The 27,913-nt window shown below is 52.5% G+C and overlaps 1 protein-coding gene across 1 annotated transcript in view; it reads right to left on the reverse strand.

The window, feature by feature from the left end:
- Nucleotides 1-1,385: 1,385 nt before the first annotated feature.
- DGAT1 (diacylglycerol O-acyltransferase 1) overlaps nt 1,386-27,913 on the reverse strand; it is a 38,993-nt gene continuing 12,465 nt past the window's right edge. The window contains exons 2-17 of the mRNA XM_061607169.1: nt 25,140-25,227; nt 18,721-18,761; nt 16,878-16,963; nt 16,053-16,105; nt 15,655-15,760; nt 14,038-14,157; nt 12,999-13,073; nt 12,605-12,708; nt 11,877-11,915; nt 11,299-11,340; nt 8,017-8,061; nt 7,185-7,297; nt 6,600-6,665; nt 4,916-5,003; nt 3,543-3,605; nt 1,386-2,656 (exon numbers count right to left, since the gene is read on the reverse strand). Of these exons, the coding sequence (XP_061463153.1) occupies nt 2,510-2,656; nt 3,543-3,605; nt 4,916-5,003; nt 6,600-6,665; nt 7,185-7,297; nt 8,017-8,061; nt 11,299-11,340; nt 11,877-11,915; nt 12,605-12,708; nt 12,999-13,073; nt 14,038-14,157; nt 15,655-15,760; nt 16,053-16,105; nt 16,878-16,963; nt 18,721-18,761; nt 25,140-25,227 (1,276 nt within the window). The 3' untranslated portion in view covers nt 1,386-2,509. The remainder of the gene's footprint in view (nt 2,657-3,542; nt 3,606-4,915; nt 5,004-6,599; nt 6,666-7,184; nt 7,298-8,016; nt 8,062-11,298; nt 11,341-11,876; nt 11,916-12,604; nt 12,709-12,998; nt 13,074-14,037; nt 14,158-15,654; nt 15,761-16,052; nt 16,106-16,877; nt 16,964-18,720; nt 18,762-25,139; nt 25,228-27,913) is intronic.

Here is a 27,913-nt window from a genome sequence, read left to right on the forward strand (position 1 = left end):
GGACTCTCCTTTCGCATCTGTGTGCATCAGCCTCTGGGCTTCCTTTTGGCTTTGACCCAGCTGCGTCATTAGTCACAGCGCTACTCGTACTTGTCCTTTGTTCTTCCCCAGTAGCTTGCTGAATGCCTTCTGACCTGGGTGTCTCATCTCCCAGCACTATCTTGTGTTGCGTTTTGGATACTCTGTTCATAGGGTTTTCGTGGTAAGAGGTACTCAGAGGTGGTTTACCATTGTTTTCCTCTGAGTTTGGATGCCTCTTAGTCTGGTGTCTCAGCTTTGACCATTCCGCCTTGGGTGCCCCTGCTAGGAGTCTAACCTCTTGGTCTAGACTCCTGACAGCATTGCTCTCAGCTTCTTCAAAGCTCTCAAACCTCCTCACCACATTAAGGTGTGCATCCTAAAGGGGGCCTTTCCTACCTTAGGGGTTTTTAAGTAGAGAGTCCACCACCTTCCAAGGCAGTCTGTGGCACTGTCAAATGGCTGTGAGGAAGTCCTGCAAGTTTGTAGTCAAACTCCTTTTTGTCATTTGAACCTCCATCTGTTCAGGTCCAAGTCTGGTGCATAAGCTGGTCTACTCTCTGTTCACTGGAAAATTATCTCCTTTTTGCTCCTGTATGTTGATGCCTGCAGTCCTAATTCTATTTGTACAAGCAGATTGCTGCAGCTCCGCCTCAGAAGAAAGAAACATTGGCCATCTAGACCACAGGAACAGTCTCCCTGGAGTAGATTGGGCTAAAGGGCTATTTTGGGCTGCTTGGATATTCATCTCATGTTGACCACAAGCCGTGAAGGGACCGCCGAGAACTCATAGAGGTCAGCACAGAGGCTCTGGTGTGCTCAAAATATTAGGGCCAGTTATAAAATCTGTTTCTTCATTTGATTTCTGTGTAAGGACAGGAACTTCCTCCTTAACAAGATAAGCGGAGCCTGATGGGTCAGAGAAGGGCCCCATTTAGACTGGCATCCTAATTAGCCACCATCCGAGGCAGGCCCCACTTAGCCATAAAGGCAAAACGAGCTGTTACACAAATGAAGATTTGGTTTATGCAAGGGATCATTAGGAAAAGAATTGAAAATAAAGCTATAGTGTTTAAGGTCTGTTTTTATGATGTTTTAAAGTGTTTTTAGAGCTTCTGTTTGCCGCCCTGGGCTCCTGCTGGGAGGAAGGGTGGGATATAAATCAAATAATAAATAAATATTTTAAAAAACCAAGTTACCAAAACCCAAGCCGTGCAGATTTGGAAGCAATCTGTTTGAGGAGAGGAGGGAAAGGGAGGTCATGGACACTGGCCACTCCCATCAGCAACAATCCAGTTGATGAGAAAGTATGTTGATAAGTGCAGTTAGGTCCCCCCCCCCATTGTCAACATGACACCAAGAGACATTATTTTGCAAAATATGCTTTAATCACTTTGTACTGGGCAGATAAAGTCTGCAAACTCTTAAAAAGTTGCTGGGTTGACAAAGCATGGCAAGGACCACACACAGCCAAGAACTATCTTGGCTGAGAAGAGTTGGGCAGCAGCAGCGGCCACCACTGCTGTCAGGAGCAGGGTGCCATGACACTGTGGCAGGGCCTCATGAGCTGCTGGAGCTCTGCTCCCATGCAGCAAGGACGGATCATGGGGTAGGAGACGGGAGAGAACTGAGGCAGCTCTAGGAAAAAACTCCTATGAATTCAAACAAGGTGCACCAAGAGAGAGCCTCAACCAGCGGTTGCCATTAAAGGCAGTACCAAGACCGGCCACAGAAGCCCCGTGGGCCAGTGTTCCTTATTCCCATAAGGCCTTGGGGCTTAAGGCCAATGGAAGGGGAAGCTGCCCCTTTCGTTACGGCAGAGCTGCCAGTAACCACAAACGAGGACAGAACTGAATGCCCAACAGTCTTGGAGTGGACGAAAAATAACCAAGCAAACGAGAGTCCTTTAAAGTGCCTTGTAGGCAGCACCGACTGGGGGGAGCTGCCGTTGCCTGCACGTTCGGAGGCCACGCAGGCTCTGCAAGAAGCTCAGACCATCCCCCCCTTTTGCAAAGGGAAATGCAAAGTCCTGCTCACCCCACCCCCTCTGCCCACGGCATAGCAGGATTCAAACTGCATTTCTACTGGACAGGCTCAAGGAGATGTGAGCTTCCCCACCGACAAAGGCTCACAGAGGTAACCTGGAAAATTACCAGCCCAGGTACCGGCCCCAAGCATCAATTCTGCCCGAGGCACAGCTGGAAAATCTGGGTATGCTGACGGTTATTGCATTGATCCAATCTTCCGGCTCAGAAGAGTACCTGACAAGCAGCCGTTGTACACACACACACACACACAAACGTAAAAAGATCACACACGGCAACTTTCCAGAGCAAAGATGACGGCAGTAGCATCTCTGCCCATGCTGGTGCTATGGTGAGTTTTGGGGCTCCCAGGAGACAGCAGGCAGGCTAAGTCGTTCCGCCCTCACCAGGGGTCCTGCTGCTCTCAAGAGGAAAAGGGGCTTCGCTGCGACCTCCTCCGCCCCAGGTCACTGGCCTCCTTCGTAGTTGAGCACATAGTAGTCGTGGACGTACATGAGGACAGCAACGGGCTGCCCAATGATCAGGGATATCCACACAGCAGCATTGCCATAGTTGCCCCGAAGAAATCGTCCCACAAACCAGGCCAGAGGAATCTGTGGAGGAGAGAGAGCGGGAGAAAAGGCCATGATCTTGGTCTCCCCCAGGCTGGGCTGCGGGAAGGCAGGTGGACCTGCTGGGCTGGTTGGCAGAGAGGCCACCTCTCCATTCCCGCCACCCCCAATAGCCCCCAAGGAATGGGACGGTGAGGGGAAGAGCTTCAGCTCAGTGGGGAGAATCTGCTTTGCATGCAGAGAGCCACAGGATCAATCCCCACAATCTCCAGGTAGGGCTGGGAGACGCTCCTGCCTGGAACCCTGAAGAGCCACTGCCAATCAGTGCAGACAATACTGAGCTACATGGACAAGTGGTCTCACTCAGTATAAGGCTGCTTCCCATATGCCTAACAGTGCCATTTGTTGTTGCTGTTATATGCCTTGATTACGACTTCTGGCGACCCTATGAATCAGTGACCTCCAAGAGCATCTGTCATGGACCACCCTGCTCAGATCTTGTAAGTTCAGGTCTGTGGCTTCCTTTAGGGAATCAGTCCATCTCTTGTTTGGCCTTCCTCTTTTTCTGCTTGCTTCTGTTTTCCCCAGCATTATTATCTTTTCTAGTGAATCCTGTCTTCTCATTATGTGTCCAAAGTAGGATAACCTCAGTTTCATCATTTTAGCTTCTAGTGATAGTTCTGGTTTAATTTGTTCTGACACCCAATTATTTGTCTTTTTCGCGGTCCATGGTATGCACAAAGCTCTCCTCCAACACCACATTTGGTAATAAGCTCCATTTGAACCTCATCCTTTACCAACCCACCGAGTGGCAAGAGCCTCTGACAAGGCAAGAGCAAGCCTGGCTGGCCCCAGAAGGCCTTTGCCAATCCACTCATGCAAGAGGCAGACTCAGCAAGCCTCCTGCCAGGCTGCATCTCGTCCTTACCTGTGTCATCATCCCCATGAACGCCCAGGGCCGGAACATCTTCAAGGGCACGCTTACCAGGTACTGGAGAGGGCAAAGAGAGAGACTCAGGTGGCCAGACGGAGAAGATGAACAAAGCAAGCTGCCTCGCTTGGCAGGAAGAACTGCTGCATCCCCAGTTATTTCTTGCACCCAACTCCCACGCCTGCCCCCAACAAGCACCGAGGAGTGCTCCCCCCCCCATTCCAGTCCACACAGAGGGAAGACAAGTAAGGGTGCTCTCTTGTCTCCTGAATGGAAGATTTCGGGTGTGATCCCTTGGAAGAAGCTAAACTGGGCCAGGGAAGCAGCCAATTGACATGACAGGGTGGAAGCTACACTCAGCACATGTGCACACGCAGGGTCCATGTACAGGAGAGGGAGCTGCCCCTCCCTATTCAAACCTTATGCTGATCAGGGGAGGAAAGGCCCGCTCATTGCCCCCTCCCCCAGTTTCCCCAGCTGGTGAAATGACAGTCCTTTCACCAGCTCCTGCAAGATGCTCATCCATCATTCTTCACAACAGCAGGAACCACAAATGTCCCTTATTTATTTATTTATTTATTTATTTGCTTGCTTGCTTGTTTGTTTATTTATTTATTATTTGATTTATATCCCGCCCTTCCTCCCAGCAGGAGCCCAGGGTGGCAAACAGAAATGCTAAAAACACTTTAAAACATCATAAAAAGACCTCAAAATACATTAAAACAAAACAACGTTAAAAACATTTTTTAAAACTTTAAAAACATCTTTTTTTTAAAAAGGGTTAAAAACATCATTAAAGAAAACATATTAAAAGCAATTCTAACACAGACACAGACTCAGACTGGCCAATGTTCAGCTTGCCCACGTGAGTCCGCACCTCTCCGTTCCAAAAAAAGTATCCATCTTAATACTTTGATCCACTGCAACTTGGATGCTTTCAGTCGGGATTCTTAGAGCAACAAACTGCTACCCTACAATCTTTGCTAGGAGCAAAACTTGACTTGAGGAAAGAGTGGAGAGTAATCCAATGCCTTCCAAGCCTTTCCTCACTGATCTTCCCAGAACTGGCCTCGGACCAGGACATCGTAGCCAGACTGGGATACTTGTCTGGAAGAAAGCTCTGCCCAGTGCCATTTTAGCCAGGATTGGAGCAGCCCAGTTTTGGGTGGCCTAGACTCCCTCCCCAATCAGATGTTACTTCATTCACTGTTGCTCTCTTCCCCTCATCCCCTTTGGACTGGAATGCTTTCAGGTACAAAATATGCTGCCTTCAAGAAGAGAATCAAGTTTGCAGATGTGTGGGGAAATCCCTTTGCGCTCTCAATTTGACACTCACTTACACAAACTTGGGGGCAGGGGGAAGTACTCACCTCATGGAAGAATGCAGACGCCAAGAACACGGCTGTCTGAGCTGTCCATTTCCCAACACCCCTCTTGATCATGGGCTTGTAGAAATGCCTAAAACGCACAGGGGAGTCACACATTACTTCACTGTCTCCAGCAAAGGGACACAGCTGCACTTGTAGGCCAAAGCCACCCATTAAGGCAGGTGTGGAAACTTTTGGCCCTCTAGACATTGCTGAACTATAACTCCCATCTGCTCCAGGAAGCATGGCCAAAGGCCATGGATGATGGGAGTCGTAGTTCAGCAACACCCAGAGAGCCAAAGTCCCTCTCTATCCCCCCCCCTGCCCCAGCAACCTGTGCTATGGCCTTAAGACTTTTGGCTACAGACCAGTTCACAGAGCTCATGGCCCTCACCTTCCGCCCAGGGAAAGGGTACTAGACTCTTTTCACTCAGGAAGGGGTAGCCAAACTGGGAGCCAAGGACAGCAAGAGCCCTGGCACCATCAGGCCTGGCTGCATGAATATTTTTATTTATTTATTACATTTATATACTGCCCTGTAGCCAAAGCTCTCTGGGCGGTTTACAGCAATTAAAAACAATAAAAACAAATATACAAATTTTAAAACACAAAAAAAATTTAAAAACACAATTTAAATTTTTCTAAAAAAACGTAAAACCAAATGCTAAAATGCCTGGGAGAAGAGGAAAGTCTTGACTTAGGCGCCGAAAAGATAACAGTGTTGGCGCCAGGTGCACCTCGTCAGAAAGATCATTCCATAATTTGGGGGCCACCACTGAGAAATCCCTCTCCGAGCTTCCCTCGGAGTAGGCACCTGGAGGAAGGCCTTAGATGTTGAGCGTAGTGTACGGGTGGGTTCATGTCAGGTTAGTTTATACTTAATGCCAACCCTAGTAGGCAGACTGCCACTATCCCCTTTAAATAGTCCTTCAGAGTAAGGGTAAACTCAGAGCACTATCTGAAATCCTAGAGCTTCCCTCAGAGTAGGCACCTGGAGCAGGGCCTTAGATGTTGAGCGTAGTGTATGGGAGGGTTCGTGTTGGGAGAGGCGGTCCATCAGGTATTGTGATCCTAAGCCGTGTAAGGCTTTATAGGTTAAAACGAGCATCTTGAATCGAGCTCGGAAAGATACAGAAGGAAACATGAAGGCAGAAACGACTGCCAGGTGTAGGTTCAAGGGGGGGTGCTAGTGGTGGCAGTAGAGCAGCAAGAGGGATTGTGTGGGTAAAGGCACCCCAAGTCTTGTTTGCACAGGCTAATGCAGAGGCTGCTGGCACAGGAGGAGAGACAAGGATGGATGGATGGTCCTTGGGGTCATTTTAGCAGAGCTAGCCGAGTCTCCCTGCAAAAGAGCTCCGAGATGCCAGCTGATGATGAACAAGGAATAGCCCATCTTGACTTCATGAGCTGCCGCAGGTCTAGTTAAACACTTCTGCATTATGTTCTTAGGAGAAAGGGGGCAGGAGATGTTAGGGGCAGGCAAGCAGTACCTTGTCCTTACATCAGCCCATAAAGGACTCTAGTTTTGTTTTTTTAAAAGCAACAAAATATGAAGTGCTTATGGTGGGATCACTACAGTTTAGAAAAGAATCCTTAACAGACTTTGGGCAGAATTGACCGTGCCGTCCCTTGTCGAGAGCTGGTGGCATGCCACGCTTGGGATCGTCACATCTCATCCAAGACATACCTGAGGCACCACTTGTGGACTGGGATGTTCCAGTTCTGCCAAAAATAAGTCACAGACTCTGAGTTCCTGAAGAAAAAAAAGGGAAGAAGCCATGACAGGTGTTTCCTTTGCTGTTGTACATCAACCGTCCCTGCAACTCCTCACTCCCAACAGGTGCTCATCAAGAACAAAAGAGGCTCTCACTTTGGGGACCCAATTCCTTGAATCTCAAGTATGAGCAGCCTGACTGCATGCGCAACCCAGTCATCGAGTTTTACCAGGAAAGGGAGACAGAGGTGCCTGTATTATCATTTACGATTTACGCTGTACCCCAATCACTATCACAGATGCCATACAGGTATTGATGCTCTACCTACAAGAGGAAGCAGTCTATCATCCTCCATCATCCTATCAACCACAAACCTGAGCAAGGGGGAATCTCTCTCTCTCTCACTCTCTCTCACGCGCACGCAAGTCTGGGGAAAACTCTTCCTTGGCTGAGGTGGTGAAGCCTTTGAAATCCAAGCTCTGGTTATTTTGCACCGAGTGCCCAAAGGAAGGAGGTCGCCCAAGTGCCGGTTACCTGCACAACAGAGGCCAACTCACCACCAGTCCCTGTAGAACTCCCGATCTCCAAACTGCATGACTTCAGCTATCACATTGAGGCTGGAGTGGAAGAACCAGTAGAAGAAGATGAGCCAGATCAGATGGTTGGGGACCTGTCAGCAGCCACAAGGCAGAGGCCCACATTAATGCACATGGCTTCCCACTAGCAGAAATGGCTCTTAAAGAAGGACTCCTAGCCGGGAACAGACTCTCTGCTTCCTCCTAGCCCTGAGAAGAAACAGGAAGTGCCCATCGCCATCTTGGCAGGGGCAAACGTTTCTTCAATGTGGCGGCCAGTGAGATTCATGGACCTTTCACCCCAATGCAGGATCAGGCCATGCATCAGCCCTTTCCCATAAGTGGGGGCTCTTTCCAGACACCAGTTGTCTATAGATGAGCCTTCTACCAAGCTGGTGCTCTCCAGGGGGTATGAGACTACAACTCCAGCAGGGCTGGCTGATGGGAGCTGTAGTCGCAGGCTACGCCTGACGGCCCATAAAGTCACCGCCTTGCTGAAGCTAAGCAGGTGTGGGTCTGGTCAGTGCCTGAATGGGAGACTGCCTGGGAACATTCCATGGTGAAAGGAAGGCAGGGCATAAATGTAATAAATAAATAATAGTCCAGAACGTGTGCAGGATACCAGGGTGAAGGAAGACTGCTGCAGACAAGACCAGAACCTGGGTACACCAACAGAACCTTGCTCTGCAGGCACAGCTGTGGCTGACGACTTGCCCTGCTGGATCCCAGCCCCATAGCCCTGCTTGTGTCCCAAACCCAGCTCTGAGCCCCCGCCCAGATGGCCTGGGAAGGCAGCCCTGCGTGCAGTACGTACAGCCAGCTTCAGGAGGCGCTCAATAATCCTGGAATAGTCCATGTCCTGCAAACAAGGAGATCGGGCTCAGCAACACGCTTCCATTCTGTGCAGGAACGGGCTGTGTCCCCCGCACCCCCCAACCAGCCAGTTCAAGCCTGCCCTCCTAGACGGGTTTAGGAAAGTGCCAACACCCAAGAGCTTGACCCTGGCGGGAAGGGAGAAGCGGGCAAGATTCAGGAGCTTCATGTTACTGACCCATCAATTTATTTATTTTATTTTATTTAATTACATTTCTAGACCGCCCTATAGCAGAAAGCTCTCAGGGCGGTGTACAACAAATAAAATCACAATTAAAATATGAGCAAGTGTGGAAAAAAAATATATATATAGTACAATTATAAAACATTAATAAAATTGCCATTGAGATTTAAATTAAGATCATATTAAGTTTAAAATGTTAAATTAAAATATTTAAAAATTTACAAAATTTAAAAAGCCTGGGCGAAAAGGTAAGTTTTTACCTGGCGCCGAAAAGATAACAGAGAAGGCGCCAGGCGTATCTCGTCTGGGAGGGCATTCCATAGTTCGGGCGCCACCACCGAGAAGGCCCTAGATCTAGTTGTTGATCTCCGGGCCTCTTTATGAGTTGGGACCCAGAGAAGGGCCTTCGACGTCGAGCGTAGTGAACGGGTAGGTACATAGCGAGAGAGGCGCTCCACCAGGTATTGCGGTCCGATGCCGTTTAGGGCTTTATAGGTAAGAACCAACACTTTGAATCTAGCCCGGAAACATATCGGTAGCCAGTGCAGCTGCACCAGGACAGGTGTTATATGGTCAAATTTCTTTGTCCCAGTGAGAACTCTGGCCGCAGCATTTTGCACTAGCTGAAGTTTCCGAACCGTCTTCATAGGTAGCCCCACGTAGAGCGCATTACAGTAGTCCAATCTAGAGGTTACCATAGCATGGATAACTGAGGCAAGATGCTCCTTGCTCAAATAGGGTCGTAGTTGGGCTACCAGCCGGAGCTGGTAGAATGCATTCCGTGCCACCGAGGCTACCTGAGCCTCAAGTGACAGGAGCGGATCTAATAAGACCCCCAAACTACGTACCTGTTCCTTTAGGGGGAGTGTAACCCCATCTAGGACAGGTCGAACGTCAACCATCTGGGCAGAGGGTCCTCCCACCAACAGCATCTCAGTCTTGTTAGGATTGAGTTTCAGTTTATTAGCTCTCATCCAGCCCATTATCGCGGCCAGGCAGCGGTCTAGTACATCAACAGCCTCACCTGAGGAAGATGAAAAGGAGAAGTAGAGCTGCGTATCATCAGCATATTGCTGGAAACGCACTCCAAAACTCCTGATGACCTCACCCAGCGGCTTCATATAGATATTAAAAAGCATGGGGGACAGAACTGAACCCTGCGGGACCCCATATTGGAGTACCCAGGGACTCGAGTAATGTTCCCGCAGCATCACCTTCTGGAGACGATTCCCGAGATAGGAGCAGAGCCACCGCCAAGCAGTGCCTCCCACTCCTAAATCCGTAAGTCGCTCCAGAAGGATACCATGGTCGATGGTATCAAACGCCGCTGAGAGATCAAGGAGAACCAACAGAGTTACACTCCCTCTGTCTTTCTCCCGACAGAGGTCATCATACAGGGCGACCAAGGCCGTTTCTGTACCAAACCCCGGCCGAAAGCCCGATTGAAATGGGTCTAGATAATCAGTTTCATCCAAGAGAGCCTGGAGTTGGCGAGCGACCACACGCTCTAGAACCTTGCCCAGGAATGGGACATTTGCTACTGGCCTATAGTTGTCCAAATTATCAGGGTCCAAGGAGGGCTTTTTTAGGAGCGGTCTCACCACCGCCTGTTTCAGGCAGGGTGGGACCACTCCCTCTCGTAAAGAGGCATTAATCACCTCCTTGGCCCAGCCGGCTGTTCCATTCCTGCTAGCTTTTATTAGCCATGAGGGGCAAGGATCCAGAGCAGAAGTGGTCGCCCGCACCTGTCCAAGCACCTTGTCCACATCCTCGAGCTGCACCAACTGAAACTCATCCAATAAAACAGGACAAGACTGTGCTCTGGACACCTCATTAGGATCAACTGCTACAATAATGGAGTCAAGGTCCCGGCGGATGTTCATGATCTTATCACGAAAGTGTCGCGCAAACTCATTACAGCGGGCAATTGATGGTGTTATTGCGTCCTGGGGACCAGAGTGTAAAAGTCCCCGGACAACTTTATAAAGTTCCGCTGGGCGGTTAAGGGATGACTGAATAGAGACAGCAAAGTACTGCTTCTTCGCTGCTCTCACTGCCTTCACATAGAGTTTGGTAAAGAGCTTCACAAGTGCATGATTACAGCCGTCGGGAGTTTGCCTCCATTTGCACTCAAGCCGTCTCCTTTCTTGCTTCATCACTCTTAGCTCCGGAGTAAACCAGGGAGCCAACTGAGCTCTGCAACGGAGAGGGCGCACCGGGGCGATCGTGTCAACTGCCTGGGCCATTTCCGTATTCCACAGCATGGCCAGGGTTTCGACAGGACCGTCAATTCTATCAGCCGGAAAATTCCCTAGAGCCATCAGAAAACCCTCAGGATTCATTAGTCTCCGGGGACGGACCATCTTAATTGGTCCTCCACCCTTGCAGAGGGGAGAAAACAGTGTAAGTCTAAACCTTAATAGGCGGTGATCTGACCATGACAAAGGAGTAGATGAAAAATCCCTCACTCTCAGATCACCATCCCCTAATCCAGTGGCAAAAATCAAGTCCAGAGTGTGCCCCAACACATGCGTAGGGCCAGTAACAAATTGAGACAGCCCCATGGCTGTCATGGAGGTCATGAAGTCCTGAGCTGCTCCAGATAAAGCGGCCTCAGCATGAATGTTGAGATCCCCCAATACCAAAAGTTTGGGGGAACGCAACAATAGATCCGAGACCACCTCTGTCAGCTCAGTTAGGGAGGCTGTTGGGCAGCAGGGTGCCTTCTCTCCCACCCAAAGGGGTCTCTGGGGTGGCGTGGGGGGCAGTCCAGTTACCCTCTTCTGGGACGCTGGCCAACCATGTGCCTTGCAGGCCCGTTACCCAGTTGTGGGTGGTGGATGTTTAAGATTACCAGGTCAGCCATGAACTACACTGGTAAGAACATAACCTGGAGAAAGTCCCCACCCCTTGCTGCCCCCTACTTCCATTTGGAGCTCCAAGGGAACACTGCAGACCAGCCCTGCATGTGTGTGTGGGGGTCCTATGGGAGCTCCTCAGCACTGTGTTGGGGAAAGGGGTACCAGGAGCACAGCTCACCCGGAAAGGCTTCATGGAGTTCTGAATTGTGGGAACAATCCACTGGAAGAAGGACAGACACATTAAGGTCAGATTAACAGGACCCAAAGAAAACCCTGATGTCATTTACCCAAGCCTAAAAAGACAGGTTAGCCGTCTTGGTTCCCTTGCCCTGTGGCACATAAATACCCCCTGGCAGGAGGAAGGGCACCCATCTGTGTAGTACACAAGAGATTCACCCACCCACCCCACCAACCTGATCCAAGGGAAAGGCCCCCAACTCCTCCAGCTACTCTGAGCTGTTGGGACTGGGACCCAAAATATACCCCCAAAGCTTGCAAGAAGATGTTCTGCTGAGCAGAGACAAGCTCTGAGCAAACATGGCAGGAACTGGACTCTTGCCATTCTGAACAGCCACATGGAGGAGTTTCTTCTCCTAGCTCTGCCTCAGCAGCGTGGTTGCAGAGCCACCAGCGCCGGCCCTCTTTGCAGCCGAGGAGTCCTGCGTGGGACTGGCAAGCCCCACATAGCAAAAGGTCTTTCCTCCAAGGCACCGCGTGCAAAGCAAGGCCACCTGGCCGCAGCCCTGGCCCACATACCTGCTGAATCAGCCCCACCATCAGCTGGAGGAAGAAGAGCTGAAAGGGGGAAAAACACAAAGATGCCAGGAGTGAAGGCAACTGGAAGCCATGCAGGTTGGACCCGCCCAGCCTCCAACCAACTTTCTTCCACCTCCCAGCCTCTCAAGCTTCCCAAGACACTGATCCTGACTGCGCAGACGTTTCCCCCGCTCCCTTGCAACATTGTGCTACACGGGGAAGGCAGGTAGCGGTGCAGAAGTACCGCTGACGCATTCCAGCCTGCTGAGTGCAGTGATCATCTGGTAAGATGCCCGACGCCAAGAGCCATAAGCTCACTGGCAGTGCACAGGTCCCAGGTTCAGTCTCAGCATCTCCAAGGCGGCTGGGAGAGACGCTACCTGCCCCCCCTCCTGAAGAACCTCCGGCAGAGACTCAGGATTAAGGTGGCTTCCCATGCGTCTACCCCTCTTGGCTTGCGGGAAAGAGTTTTTAGATGTGCCCAATTTGTGCTAAATGTTCAGCCATTGTCACCTCTCCCATGTTCTCTACAAAGGGAAAAACATTCCAGTAATGAAAACAACACTTCCTCAGAAGCCTCATCATGCCCTGTGTGGGGAGAGAGACATTTGCCTGCCTGCACCCTCATTCCCACGCAGGGCAGCAGAGGCCTCGGGGAACGCGGAGAGGCTGCCTTCAGAAGCAGGGTAAAGAGAACAGGAACATTCAGACACGCAGCAGGGGCTCACCATCTCAGAGAGCCTACGCAGCAGAAAGCGCTTGCGGATGCGAGGAGAACGAGGGAAGTTCAGCTCATAGCACAAGGTGGGTGCAAACAGGAAGTAGTACAGATCTGCAAAGGAAGGGAGGGGGCGTGTTAAAGGGGAGCAGAGGACAAGAGCTGGCCTCCCACAATGCGGGGGGGGGCAGGAGAATCCCTGGGGATCTGCAGCCTTGGAGCCACCACACTCCGGGGACGGTGAGCACCCCCCCGCTAGCTAAATTCTGCTCTTACAGAAGGGATGAAGATGCTCCACCTCTCAGCCCCAGGATGAGTCAAGCCAGACCCCTGCTGGCCAGAGCGTTCCCACGACTGCCCGGTCGTGACCCTCCCACCACCGACAGCTTCTCTGGTCAGGTTACCTTTATAGGTCAGGTTTGCTGGGTAAGCCACGCCGCTCGAGGCCACGTCCCCATTGGCTCTTTGTGACCCAGAAACTGCAAAAGAGAACAAAGCACGTCAGGCCTTGTGGCCCGCTTCTCTTATCCAGCCCTAGCCAGAAAGGGGCACTGACGACCTTGGGCACAAGTTCTGATACCAACCTGATGTGCGAGAGGCTGCTTAACCCCCACCACAGAGAGTGCGTGTCAGTACGGAGAGAGAGCCGGCATGTGCAATGTGCCAGATATTGGGGCCCTATATTTTTTGTGGGATCACAGGAAGCACAGACAACCCCAAATGGAACACCATGGGAAGCTCAGCGGCAAGGCTTGTGGGAGGAATGCTACACAGGGGAAGGGTGGTTGCATCTGAGAGGTCTAGAAATGGAAACCATGATGCACAATGTCCCCAAACGTTGGTTGAGGCCAGTTGGCTCTCCTTGGGTTGCCTTCCAGGAGTGCAGAACGACACCCATTTGTAATCCTGTGCCCCCATGGTGGGAGTGTAGCGAGCACCCCTTGTTGCTTAGTCCTCAAATCCCCCTTGCTAGGTGGGCCCTCCTTCACCCGCAGCTCAGAAGGAAGCAGATCAGCCACACACACACGCCTCCCCCAACAAGGCCTTCAGCACCAGGCCCGTCCAGCCTCACCTAAAATCCAGACCCCTTTCAATGCAGAGGAAGCAGGTGCACCCCAGGCTGCTAGTCAGCTTTAAGTCTGCCAGCTCGCCGCATTAAGAGTGCGAAGGGTGCCGCCTGACTGTCTGCAGAGGGAGAGGTTTCTTCGTCCACCAGATTCTGCACACTAAGTTCTCACTCCCCCCCCCACACATAGAATCATAGAATAGTGGAGTTGGAAGGGGCGTAAAAGGCCATCAAGTCCAACCCCCTGTTCAATGCAGGAATCCAAATCAAAGCATTCCCATACATACACACACCCTGTTGTGGGTCTCAGGTGCCCCAAGTAGGCCTTGCTTCCTTTGCCCACCACCTCACCACTTTACAAAAGGGGCAGAGCTCACCGGAGCGGACGCGGGCGGCTTTGGAGTGCCTCTTCTCCCGGCACCACTTGTTGACATCCGTGAAGGAGAAGAGCTTGAGGAAGACGATGGTGTGGATGGCCAGAGCGAAGACAGCCCCAACTGTGGAGGAAGACAGGAAGGGCTGGGCAAGAGAGAGACCCAACATGCTGCCCCACAGAATTCGCATTCACTCTTGCATTCTCTTGGAATCAAGTGAGTGGGGATGGCCCGCAAAGCACTCTTGCCTGGGCAGCCAGAGTCAGAACAGCTGCCTAGCATGTAGAAAGGCCAGCAGGCAGGCCCCACGCCCGGCATCTCCAGCTTGTAAGGTTCTCTTCAGGAGACAGGTGCCGGGAGAGGAGGAAGGTCAGGAGCTAGGACAGCCACGGCCAGGCAGGCAGGCAGAACAGGCAGCACTGGGCAACGGAGACAGGAGCCTAAGGCAGCTGCAGAGGTGCGTTTGAGACACACATTGCGGTCCATGACCCTGAGCTTACAGGAGGCAACCACTGAGAAGGCCACAATCAATCTCTGTGCAGGTGCAGAGAGCGACACAGACAGGCAGATGCACACACAGGGCAAGGGAGGTCCCGGCTGCACCAGGAGCCAAAAGTGGCCCTTGGAATCCCCACAAGCTCCTCCTCCTCATTAAGCACAGTTCTCAAAGGTTGGATTTATCTGGCGGGAGACGGGCCATGCTGCCCAGCTGGGGCAGGGAACCGCTCAGAAGTCGGGCTCAGGAAACAAGAGGCCCCGAAACAGCCTTCTTCCTCGCAGCCAGATGCCCTGGGCCCAGCAATGCAGGGAAGCAGCAGCTGACAGGGCCAGCCCTGACCTCTTGGGCAGGCAGCCTGGAGCCATCATTCCACCAGGGCTTAGACAAGCAGCCGCAGCCGCTGCCGCCACTGCCTTGGAGGACTTTTCAACAGGCCCAGCAAGCCACTGACAGAGCAGAAGGAGCCCGGCTAGATACCTCGGGCGGCAGGGCCAGGAGGAGGCAGAGCAGGTCTAACTGGCGGGCCACCCCCTGCCCTCCTCTGCAGTGGGGCTCCCTCACAGGTAACTCTGCTCAAAGGCTGGCGGTGGGGAGACAGTCCAAGCTTACTTTATGCACCAGCATCTTCTCAGGAGGTGGAAATCAGAAGCCTGATGGCTCACTGCCCAGGGCAGGGCAAGAAACCTCTCTCAGACTGAGGGCCGCACTCCCTCTTGGGCAATCTTCCGGGGGCCACATGCCAGGGGTGGCTGGGTTTCCAGAGGCAAAAGCAAGCGGCACCACAAATGCAACTTTCGCCTTGTACAACAGGCTCCTTTTGCACACACACCCCCCCCGGCATCATCACAGTTCAAGGACCCATCCTGGAGTGAAGCAAAGAGACTTGAGGAGCGTGTGAAGCATGGGGTGTGTGGGGCCTGGGGAAAGTCCCAGGGGCCAGATGGAGACGCCTGCCTGGAGACCTGCTGTGTGCCTCCCCTTGCCTGAGGTCCCCAGCCACAGCTCGAAAGTCACCTGTCACCGCTAACTAGCACAGCTGCCAAGGCCAGCACTAAGGGCCTCAGCAGTACAGGAGAGGCCAAACCCCATCCTAGACCCACGCCAGACGGCTGAGCACTCACCTGGCGTGATGGAGTCGACCGACAGCACCACAAACACAGGGAAGCATAAGATTGTTAGGAGGTTGAGAGTGTGGAGGACAGTCCCACTGCGCTCCGACAAGGAGCCCTACAGGAAGGAGAAGGTCAGCACAGACACTGCCTGCCGCACCCCTTGCCAGGTGGGCCCCTTACCCCTTCACAGCCCCACCCTCCACTCATCAGCTGGGAAGAGACTAAAATGGGCTCTTGGAACCAACATTACAGTTTACCCCTCAAAAGGTGGTGAGGATAAGGAAGGGGTGCCTGCCAGTTTAAGCACCACATTGCCCCTGAACACCCTTTGACAGGTAATCGCAGCCACGGCCTGCTCCCCCCCATCCCCACCCCATGACAAGGAAGCCACGCGTGTCCACACTTGCCACGGCCAGCCTCTTCTCTAGGTGCAGAGCCACGAGTGCAAACGTGTTGGCCCCTGGAGAGAAAGAAGAACATGACGGTGAGCGCTGGATGTTGCGGACAACCAGCAGCCGAGTCTGGCAACAAGGAAACTGGGCCAAAATTCTCAGGTGGCCCTGAACTTCGCAAGGTGCCTGGGGTCAACTTGCATTCCTCAGAACGCAGCCAAAGCAACAGTGGGGGAGGAGCCTATCAGGAGTTCGCCTACCAGGCCATCTGGGGCAAAGACCTTCAAGCATAGCAAAGCTGAAGCCGGAAAAACCCAGAAAACGACGAATCAGGAGGGTCTGCAACCAAGGCTTGAATGTGGATTTTTTCCTGCCCCTCTGCACAGCAACATAAAAAGATGCTAAGTTCAAGCTGGATGTAGTTCCCCACCTCTAAGCTAAAGCCTCACCTCAGCTTACAGCTGTGCACTGAAAGCAACTAGAAGACAGTTGCTCTCCAGACCACACACACGCACGGGGGCAAAGCAGCTCCAGAGGCAGAAAAGGATCTCTCGCCTATCCACTTTCCCCAACCCCACTCCAAAAAACACCTTTTATCTCTCTCATGCACACACCCACGCCTTGTGTAGAAAAGCCAACAGGTCTGAATTGCACGGGATGGCAAGCACCAGGGACCAAAAAACCTGTAGGACCTGGAAGGCACACAGACTTCCAATAAAACTGGTAAGTTTATGAAGATGCGCAGGGGTCAGTAGGCAAGCAGAGTCCAGCAAGCTCAGGACACAACTCTGCTCGGGGAGCAAAAGCAAAAGGGGGAGATTCTGAAGTCATTCTACTCACCGATAACAAGGCATGGAGATGGCCAGCTATAGGGGTCCTTCAGGAACAAGGAGATGACCTGGATGGGATCCACCAAGATGCCGTACCTGAGGTGGGAATATTGCACATCGCCAGTGAGGCTGCTGGATGCCCAGATGCTCTCTCCTCCCACCCACACGGGGCGGCCTGCTTCCGCAGCCCTTTCCGTGCGCCCCACCACCCCAAAAAACACCTCGCTGGAGAGCGACTGTGCCCCTGCTCCACTCCCATGCCTTGGCTCCTTTTGTAACCTGCTGGAGTCCCACAGCTCTGATTGATGGGGAAGGCCTTCTGCCGACACACGAGCCCTGCCTGCTGCTCCCCTGCCCTTTGGGAGAATGGCAGAGCAAGGGGAGTGCTGGGCACTTTTGCTGCCTTGTGGGCAAAGAGGAACCTGCACAATTGAAGCGATGCCCTTGGTGGCATTGCAGAGGCACAAAAGAGCCAAGCGGAAGCGGCTTAATAGCACCGTGGCCCTCGGCTTCCACAGAAGCCACGTGGGCTGCATGATCTGCTTTTCCAGAGGAGTATCACTCCCCCCATCTCGGGTGTTCAAGCTAGACTGTCGCCATTTATGTAGCAGAGAGAGAGAGAGAGAGAGAGAGAAAGAGTGCTCATGCAGGGGGGGCCACAGCGGGTTTGGCCACGCGTCAAGGTTTGCAGCACAAAAAAGCATAGGAGCAACCCCACCCACCCACGGGATGTGTGCAGCATCTGCTTGACTCACCCTGGTCCACTGTCATAAAAAAAAAAATCTCCTGGCACCTGCCAGGGTTTGTGCGGCACACTCCGCCTCCTTGCAAAGTGTGTGGGGAGGAGGTTTTGGGGAAGGTGGGGCTAGGGAGGAAGGTGAGCAAAGTCATGAGACGGAGGGGGTTGGTGCAGGAGCAGCCACGTAAGAGGTGGGGAGGAGGGGCACCTTTGAAGATGGGGATTGGGCTGGTTGACAGTCCATGCCTCCAAAGCCCACCCAGACAGACAGACAGACAGACACGGAGTCTTCTGTTGCACAGTCCCACTTAGAGCGTCTGCTTGATAAACAGCCTATAGCTTGTTCTGGAAAGGGGTGAATCACAAAATGCGAAACGCGGTAGATCAAATGGGTTTAATTTGGCCCCTCCATTGCCTCCTTGCAACTGATACCGCATGCACACACGGCTGCACCATCACCAGCCTCTCTTCATTGGTTTTTAAAAATGGGAACTGTTGTGGGCCCCATTGGGGTCTCGGGTCAAGCAAGAGATCTGCGAGTTATGGCTGGGCTGCAGTGCACCTTTGAGCCGCGTGGTGGTACCACCTCCCTTGCCAAACCTGCAGAAGAGGCTCCAAATCGCTGGAGGGACAAAGCAGCAGAGCCAAGGCTCAGACCACTCTCCAGGCAGCGGGCTTCTTTTGCAGGGCATTCCAAGGAAGCAGAGCCAGTGGAACAGCCACCTTCTGCCGTATCTCCACAAATGCCACAGGGCTCTCAACAGTCTCACAGGAGTCAAGCCAACCCGGGCCCTGCGGTTCCCCCTCCGGGAGCTAGCAACTGAGGAGCCAGTGGCCTTTAGCGGGTCTCTACAATGCAGCCAGCAGGCAAAGAGCAATCCCTTACAGAACTTGCTGGCATAACGACACCCCCTCAAGGTGTTGTACATGCAGGCAAGGTCCCAGGAACTAGCCTCCTGCCTGGACAAAAGACTAACAGCAACAGGTGCCAACTGGTGAGCTACGAGATCCACTCTGAGCTGCAGTGGCTAGATCCTAGCTTCCCCACGGGAGAGCTCCCCTCCGCCAAAGACCCAGGCAGCTCCCGCCAGCAAAAGAAGAGCTCAGGACTTACTTGATGAGGTTCTCCAGGAAGAGGCGGGCGTTGCTCAAGATCTGGAAAGGAGCGGGTGCACGTGAGCAGGCACACAGACAGAAGAGAACCCCTCTCACCTCCCCCAGCTGCTTCACAGGGCAACAACAAGTGGCTGAGCGTGCATTAGGAAAGGCAGTGCATGGGGAGGGAGAGCCAGGCTGAGCCACCCCGAAGAGGGTCCTGCAGGACTGATCAAGCCGGGGAAGGGGGCCGACTGGAGCAACAGAGCTGAAGTTTCGACAACCCACCAGGGGCAGTCAGGCAGATTTGGAGGACAATAATATTCTGGAACACCAGGACGTTTCCTAACAAAAGTCTTGGGAGCATCCAAATAGAAAGGAGGGAGGAAGAGATTGATGCCCGGTGGAGGACAAAGCACAGCCAACTCTTCAGCCCCCACATATACTGCCACTTGGAAATGCACCTACATCCCCCTACACAGAGGGGGGGCAGGGAGCTCACTTGTGGCCCTCCAGCTGTCGTGGGACTCCCGGCTCCCATCAGCTCCACCCCCAGGGCCAACAAGTCACGGATGTCAGCGGTGGGATCTGGGACTTGCACTTGAGGCCGGAGAGGCCACAGCCGAGCCATTGTTGCCACACAGCCTTGAGTGCAGAACACAGGAGGCTGCCTTATGTGGAGTCAGACGTTGGTCCATCTAGCTCAGCACTGTCTACACTGACTGGCAGCAGCTCTCCAGGATTCTGTCCTTCAGAATCTGGGGCCTTCTGCATGCAAGGCAGACGCTCCACCACTGCAAAACAGCCCTTTCCTTACAGGGCGGCCTTGTTCCTCAACGCACAAAGAGCCCTTTTGGTACCTCAAGGCCCAGCTCAGGACCTTTGTAAGATTATGAAAAAGGAGACTCTGCTGCCGAGAGGGAGGCGCTGTCCTTTCTCCTCGTCCCAAGCTGAGCAGCACCCACATCTCCAAGTCACCACGCAGGAACAGAGCTCGATGTTTAGCCCTGCCTTCCTCCGATTTGCTCCGGTCCACCCTTTTGAACCCAAGAACTCTAGGAGAGCGTCACACAGTAACAGCACCACTGAACGGGGACTGGAACTTGGGTCATCTCTCTCCACTCCGCCTGCCTCCCAGTCTGTCTCTCACGCCAGGAGCTTGTGCTACTTTTTCAAAAGCTGCCCAGGAGTGTACCCTTGTGTCTTGACCAACTTTCATAGAATCATAGAGTTGGAAGGGACCTGTAAGGCCATCCAGTCCAACCCCCTGCTCAAGGCAGGAATCCAAATCAAAGCATTCCTGACAGATGGCTCTCCAGCTGCCTCTCGAAGGCCTCCAGTGTTGGAGAGCCCACCACCTCCCTAGGTCATTGGTTCCATTGTCGTATGGCTCTAACAGTTAGGAAGTTTTTCCTGATGTCCAGTCGAAAACTGGCTTCCTGCAACAAATCCGCCTCTCTTTCTGTTCCTTTTGTTCTTTTTGAACAAGTTATATCCTTCAATTGCTGTATTCCAGTCATGGGAGTCATCTCACCAAGTTCCAGTTATACCTATCAAGTCATATTTGCCCTCCTGTATTAAGAGTTCAAGTTCGTCCTGTTTGTTTCCCATACTCTGGGTGTTAGTATATGCATATTGAATACCATGTGATTTATGGTCTGGCTTCCTTCCTAAATTTTATGAAGGCTATAATTGGGGCTATGGGAGTTGTAGCCCAACACATCTGGAGGGCATCAGGTTGGCAAAGGCCAGGCTACAGGATGTGCTTCTCTTTTCTGTTGTAGCCACTTGTTCAGGGGGGCAAAAGAGGCTGTTGCAGTAATCAAGGGTCTTTGACCACAAGCTGTCAAGAGGCACGTGTGATCCTTGGCTAAGTGTTCCCCTCAGCACTCAAATGAGCAGGGTGTACTGGCATACGGATAACCCTTGGCTCAACTACATAGGCAAGGGTTGGCTTTGCCAGGGTCGCCTTTTACACCACTTGCAAGAGAGAACCACCCATGCACCAGGGGAAAAAAATTAGGTGCAGAAACTCCCAAGGGATTGCAACCTGGCAGGCCTGCACACTCTGCTTCTAGGGCAGAGGACGAGATCACCTTGGGGCTCATGGGTTGGGCTGCCTACACTCCTTCCTCAGCCCAGAATGAGAGCCTGGCACAAAGGGGCTGTTCCAGGGGGCACTCTGACTTGCAACATGCAGTTGGGGGCCCCTGCATGAAGGCCTCCCTCAGCCACTCCTGGAGAGGGGGAGGATTGCAAGAAAGAGAGTTACTCAACCAACAGCCTGTTCCCTTCCTCCTTCGTTTCTGCTTTCTCAACTGAAGGCTTGCAAGCAAGGCAAAGGTCACAGGACAAAAGGCAGATCAGACACAGGAAGCGCCTGGCCTTACCCTGAGTCACAACCCGTAGCTCAGTATTCCCTACTCCAGGGGTCCCCAAGCTGTGGTCCACGGACCTCCAGTAATCAGGTGGTCCACGGCACTTCTACATTCAGTATTTACATTGACCTTTAATTGTGTCTTTATTGCTCCTTTTGTTTCTTTGGCTTGCAGGAGAGGAGGCTACGCTGACTACCAGCAGCGGCTCTGCAGGGTTTCAGGCAGGAGTCTGTCTCTCTCATCCCTTCCTGGAGACGCCGCCCTGGGGGGATTGAACTTGGGGCCTTCTGCATGCAAGGCAGGTGCTCTCCCACTGAGCTGCAAGTGCCCTTCCCAGCCACCGGCAGCCATGCCACACTCCCTCCTGCCCTGCCCCACGTCTCTTCTTGAGCTTGCCTCTCTCCCGCAGCAGCAACCCTGGACCCTTTCCTCCTCCTGGGGCTGCATTCCCTCGGGCCATCCCATCCTTAACAGCCTCCAACATCAACTCCCCTCCTCAGCACCCTCCCCAGCCGATCCGTGCTGCACATGGGGGGTTGGACTTGATGGCCTTACAGGCCCCTCCCAACTCTACTATTCCATGATTTTATGATGGAGCAGCTGCTTAACCCTCCCCTTGTGTCATGATGGGAATAAAAACCTGGCCCTCCCCCCTCCCCTGCTAATTTGGCATAGAAAGCCCGACTTTTATTGCAAAGCACAGCGAGAGGAAGATTAAGCCCCCTCACTCATTGTGCTGCAATGGGGGACCGGATTCACTCAGAAAGAAGCTGGATTTGCCTGATCTCAAAGGGGGACTGTCACAGGCTGATGCCCAGGCTGGAGTTCAAAGAGCAGGGCCTTTTAGGGCGTAGCACCTGTAATTCTGCTTCTCAAAGCAGAAAAGATGGGGTTACAACTCAAAAGCCACCACAGCACTGCAACCCAGGAAGAGAGGGGTAGAAAAAAGAGACACCAAAAGGTAGCTTTCCGCAGATGCCTTAGGATGGAAGCTGTGTACTTTAGCCTGGCTTCTGGAAATGTCAAACGGCTTTCTACCCCAGCAGGGCAGCCAGGCCCAGCCGCAGAGTGGAACCCAATGGCTGGCCTGTTCCGGGGGGTGGGCAGGCGGTTAGAGAAGAGAGCGTGCTCAGTAACACATGCCAGGTGCTGCTCTTGCCTCCTCACCCTTTGGCGGGAAGAGCCAAACCAGCCAAGCACCACGGCCAGGCCACCCACCCAGAGACAAGAGGGCAGCAGGAGAAGTGAGCTCACGCTGCAGCAGGCAGATGAAAAACAGGCTGCCAGCCAGTCTTTCCAAATCTCTCCCTGCTTACTTTCACAAGTTAATTCAGCCAAGACTCCGGGATTAAGCCACTGCCTCAATGCACCTTTGTTGGACCAGTTCTTGCTAATCTTGCTGCTCATGCTTTCCCCACTCATTTGTGCCCAGGATCCCGTCAGGGTGTATGCAGGGGAGGAAGGCAGCAGCCAAGAATGCCAGAGCCTGGATCTCTCTGCCCCCCACACCCAGCCAACAATTTAATTACAGAGATTTGATCTACAGGTACAATCCTCCCACCTACAGTGGCCGTGCCCTTTTGGCTCCAGCCGGCTCCCTGCTTGTGGGTGCTCCAAACTGGTCTCCAGCTTCTTCACCAGTACATTGGGCTGCAGAAAGCTGCCTCAAATGATGGGGTCCCAGATCTATCTGGAGATGTCCTTGAGGACTCAGCCTGGGACCTTCTGCATGCACAGAAGATGCTCTGCCACCGACCTACGCCCCTTCCCACAATACTGCAATCACAGACGCAAGTGAGGCTCCAAGAGCCAATGCCTCTCGCTGGCCACATTGCAAAAGGATCCCTTACTCCCTGGAAGGGCTTCTTGTTCCCTGTTTGTCCAGCCAGGGCACCTGCGTCCAGCCACTCCCTTTGCCCTGAAGGGCCAGGAAGGAGCAGGACCCGGCTCTCTCCTCTCCCTGCACGCTTTTGCACTGGGCACCAAGACTTGGAAGAGCTCGACAGCACTTCAGAAGAAGGTGCGCAACGAGCGCGTCATTTAACAGCCTAAGGGGAAGTGTCGGATGTGCTGCCACAAGCAGCCACAGCTCAGCTCCTCAGGGCAACCCCACACCAAGCAGGGTCTTCGTTTCCCCTGGTGATGACAGCTTCTCTCCGTTCATAGAGGGAGAGGAAAGCTGCCTTTCCTCCCTCCCACTCGCTAACTGGCGTCGACTTGCACCAAGGGAGCACACCTTGGCCTGCACACGCACCTGCAGACCCACCTCTAGCCCACAGAGAGAGAGAGACAGGCCAGATGTGCCAGTCTGTGGCCACAGCTGAAGCCTCTGTTGCCCCAGCCAGCATTCAACTCCCCAGCCCAGCTTATGCCTTGGACGGCCACAGGAGGCAGGGGCATGGTGCATGCTAACAAGAGCGAATGACTTCAGCATGCTCAGTCGAGGCAAAGCTGGAGAAGCAGGGAATGAGTGGGAGAGGGAGAGAGCGCATGACGCTCACTTGCAGGACCAGGCCTGGCAGCAACAGCCTTGCCCTTGCCCTCCACAACACAAACCTTCTCATGCCGCTCTCCGATGCAGATTCCAGCTGCATTTCTGCCAGAAGATGACTCACTCCAGTAGGGGAAGGTTCTGCCAGTCCACTGAGGAAAGCAGCCACCCGCTGCTCTGCCACAAGGGTCGCCAACTGGGCAGCAAGACCTCGAGGCCCTTTCCCTGGTCCTGAGCCCTACGGACTAGCCTATGTCCAGCCGCCACCACCACTGCCACGCCCCTTCGGGTGTCTCTGGGAGCTCACAAACACAGCATGCAAGGCAGCGGCAGCCAGCTCTTATTTGTCCCCAGCATCCGACAGTAAAGGTACACTGCTTCTAAACCTGGAGGCTCCATTCAGCCATCATGGCTGCTGATGGACCTCCCCTCCCTTAGCTTAAAAACAAACAAGTTACCTGCCACTCCATTCCCTCATCAGGACCCCAAAGTGGCCAAGGACTTTAACCACCAGAAGAAGCAGAATATCCTTCCACCTCATGTATTCAAGCCTGGGATCTAAGGTTTTGCACAGGTTGCTTAAGGCCCACACGCGCGCCCACACGATCAGAGGCCAAGAAGCCAGACTGCCTGGCTATGGACACTACAATGGCCTCTCTGTGCCACCAGGGGGGCCATGGCCTCATTTTCTGTCTTGTTTTCAGAAGGCCAGGAGCCCAGGGCAGCAAACAAAAGCACTAAAACACTTTGGAATAACATAAAAACAGACTTTAAAATATCTATCCGTGAGCCGTTTCATCGCCTCTGCTGAGCCACTAGCTGCCCTTGCCCTCCCCAGTGGCCACCGTGCTGTCAGGCTACCTGCTTCCATTCCGGCTGGTCATGATAAGAACCGTAATTTGAGAACTGGTGCCTGAGCCTGTTTTTTTTTTCCTTGTTCTTCCCTGTCCCTTTCCCCTCGTGTGTCGTGCATCTTACACTGTTAGCCCAAGAGCAGTTATTTAACTTTTGTAAATTGTGTCGTTTTATTGTTGTATTTTATATTGTATTTTTATATTTGTGTTTTTTGTAAGCCGCCTTGAGGACCTTTGGCTGAAAGGCGGAGTATAAAAAAAAAGTAATAATAATAATAATAATAATACCGCTCAAGAGTGGACATTTTATTTGAAATGTATTTATATTTTTCTACTCTATGTTGTTGAACTGCGTTTTATTGTAATACGATCTGTATTTTAATATTTTTTTTTGTATTTTCCTTTTAAATATATTTAATTGTGGTGGCCTATGGCTCTGAACAATAAAGATTCATTCATTCATTCAATAATAATAATAATAATAATTCCCCAGAGTGCATCTGGCCGGCTCCTGGCCAGCTCCTCCAGCAGGAAGGGCGCAGAGAGCAAGGAGCCTGCATCTCTGCCCAGCGATCGGCAGCTGCCGCCTGGAAGCTCAGGACCGTGGAGGTGCTGGAGGAGGCCTAACGCAGGCTGCCAAGCAGCAAGGTAAGAGGGCTGAGCTGGCCAGTGGGCAGAGTGGGGTGGGGGGTTGCAGCAGGCTCTTGTTACTCACCAGCATGACAACGCACCAGTTCAAGATCCCCCGGTAGTTGCTGTAGCCACTGGCAGAGCTCAGCAGAGAGTCCTGAATTTTGTGGCACCTGGAAGGGAAGAAAGGAGGATGGAGAGGTCAAAACAAGAAGGGCAGGATGCTGCGTGCAGAGGGCAACCCCGCTCCCGGCCCCAAGACCAGTACAAGAGAACAGCCTATTTCAGACGCAGGTGGAGAGAGGAAAAGTTAATGCACAGCCACGTTTACATCTGCAGACACACCAGCCAATCCTTAAACGTCACACAGGAGCCTTCCCTGTGCTAGCTGGGGCTGACAAGAGAGTTTTAGACCAACACGCTTGGAGGGCACCAGGCTAGGGACAGGCTGTCTACAGAACTGTAGAGATGTTTGGAGCAGCAGGTTTCTAGACCTCATGGAAAAAGCGAAAGCAATGATACCAGAGCCTGGGGGTGGGATGGGGAGAGGAGAGGAATGGATTTCTCCCAGTCCCTCCCCCTCCTCCACAGAGACCACCCTCCTCCTCTACTGAGCTAGGAAAAACTAGGGTCACTCACTGCCTCAACTGCAGGTCCAAGGCATCCTTCGCCACGGTTCTCTACAGCCCTCCAGCAGCTCCGCTCTCCCTCGCTAGCAAGAGCCCTGAATGCGTGGAACGCGGCTCATCCTCTGCTACAGCAGGCTGGCTGGGCGCAGGTTGCAGACTCTGCTCTTTTAGCACGCAGGCAGAAAAAGGGTCTCTGGTGAAAGCTTCCTCTCACCAGCTTTGTGCACCAGGGACATCAACAAGACCCCTCAGGCAGCCGTGCAGGAAATGCCAGTCAGTGGGCAACGGTGCTGAGGACCTCAGAAGCTGCTGCCACAACCACCACTCCCCAATTGGGACTGTCTTACAACCCTCGTCTGCCACTCTGGCCACAAAGGATGCCGTGTTAGTGCAAGTGGGGCGGGGAGGGCAAGGCACCCTTCAAGCCCCTCCCTCTAGCTCCACTTTCCCCCTCCCTAATCAGAGGCATGAGCCAAGAAACCTCCCCAGAGGCAGCTGGTGGCCTTCAGCAGGATGCGGCCAACAGAAGCCAAGCATCAGCCACACAACTGTCAAGGCTGCACATCAGAAACTGGCGTGCAAAGCTTTTACTCCACGGCCACCTCTTTCCCAGGGCATCACTATGACAGGACATCACTATAACTGTAGGCTGTTTTTAACTTTTCTTAATGTTGTATTTGAAAATTGTTGTAAACCCGCCCTGGGAACTTTCGGTAATAGATTATGACAACAACATCCAGACTACAGGCATGCCTTCTTCCCAAGAATTGGATTTCAGGGAGAGAACTGGCAAAGCTTTCAAACTACCACACACACACCACACACCCCACACCCCACACTCCACACCCCACACCCCACACTCCACCTTTATATCCAGGGCACAAGGAGCAGTCGGGCTCCTACAAGACTCTTGTGCTCACACTGGGGTGTGTGTAAAGAAGTTTCCCTTCCTGAGAAAACTACCAAGTCTCAAAACTAAACCACAGCACAGGGCTAGATTATTTTTATTATTTATTTGATTTGATTTGATTTATATCCCGCCTTTTCTCCCAGGGCAGCAAACAAAAACAGTCTAAATCATCATAAAAACAGACTTCAATATATATTAAAGCACAACCATTAAAAATATATTAAAACAAAACATCTTTAAAATCATTTTTTAAAAACCTTTAAAAACATTTAAAAAAAGGAATTCCAACACAGACGCAGACTGGGATACGGTCTTTACTTAAAAGGCTTGTTGAAAGAGCAAGGTCTTCAGTAGGTACCAAAAACATAACAGAGATGGCGCCTGTCTATATATTTAAGGGGAGGGAATTCCGATGAGTAGGTGCTACAACACTAAAAGTCTGCTTCCTGTTGTGCGGAACAGACCTCCTGATAAGACAGGTTCTGTAGAAGGCCCTCGCCTGCATAGTGCAGTGACCAACTGGGTATATAAAGGATAAGACGGTCTTTCAGGTATCCTGGTCCCGAGCTGTATAGGGCTTTGTACAGAAAACTAGAACCTTGAACTTAACCCGGTAGCTAATGGGTAGCCAGTGCAATTCTTTCAGCAGTGGAGTGACATGCTGGCGATACCCTGCCCCAGTGAGCAGTCTTGCTGCCACATTTTGTACCAGCTGCAGCTTCCAGACCAACCTCAAGGGTAGCCCCTAGAGCGCATTACAGTAATACAACCTGGAGGTTACCAGTGCATTGACAACAGTGGTCAGGCTATCCAAGTCCAGAAATGGCTGCAGCTGTCTTACTAGCCGAACAACTGGTGCTTGTTGTTGTTATGTGCCTTCAAGTCCATTATGACGTATGGCAGCCCTATGAATCAGTGGCCACGGAGGTCACCTGGGCCTCTAGTGACAAAGATGGATCCAGGAGCACGCCCAGACTATGAACTTGCTCTGCCAGAGGGAGTACTTCCCCATACAAAACAGGCAACTGACCAATTATCCAAACTCGGGAACCACCAACCCATAGCATCTCCATCTTGCTAGGATTCAGAGTCAGTTTATTGGCCCTCATCCAGCCTACCACCGAGTCCAGGCAGCGGTCCAGGGCTTGCACGGCCTCTCCCAATTCAGATGTTACAGAGAAATAGAGCTGGGTATCATCAGCATACTGCTGACACCTTGCCCCAAATCTCCTGATGACTGATCCTAAGGGCTTTATATAGATGTTAAACAACATAGGGGACAGATGGTACTCTGCAGCACCCCACAGCACAACTGCCAGG

The sequence above is a fragment of the Rhineura floridana genome, chromosome 1 (assembly GCF_030035675.1).
Source record: "Rhineura floridana isolate rRhiFlo1 chromosome 1, rRhiFlo1.hap2, whole genome shotgun sequence".
NCBI classification, from domain to species: domain Eukaryota; kingdom Metazoa; phylum Chordata; class Lepidosauria; order Squamata; family Rhineuridae; genus Rhineura; species Rhineura floridana.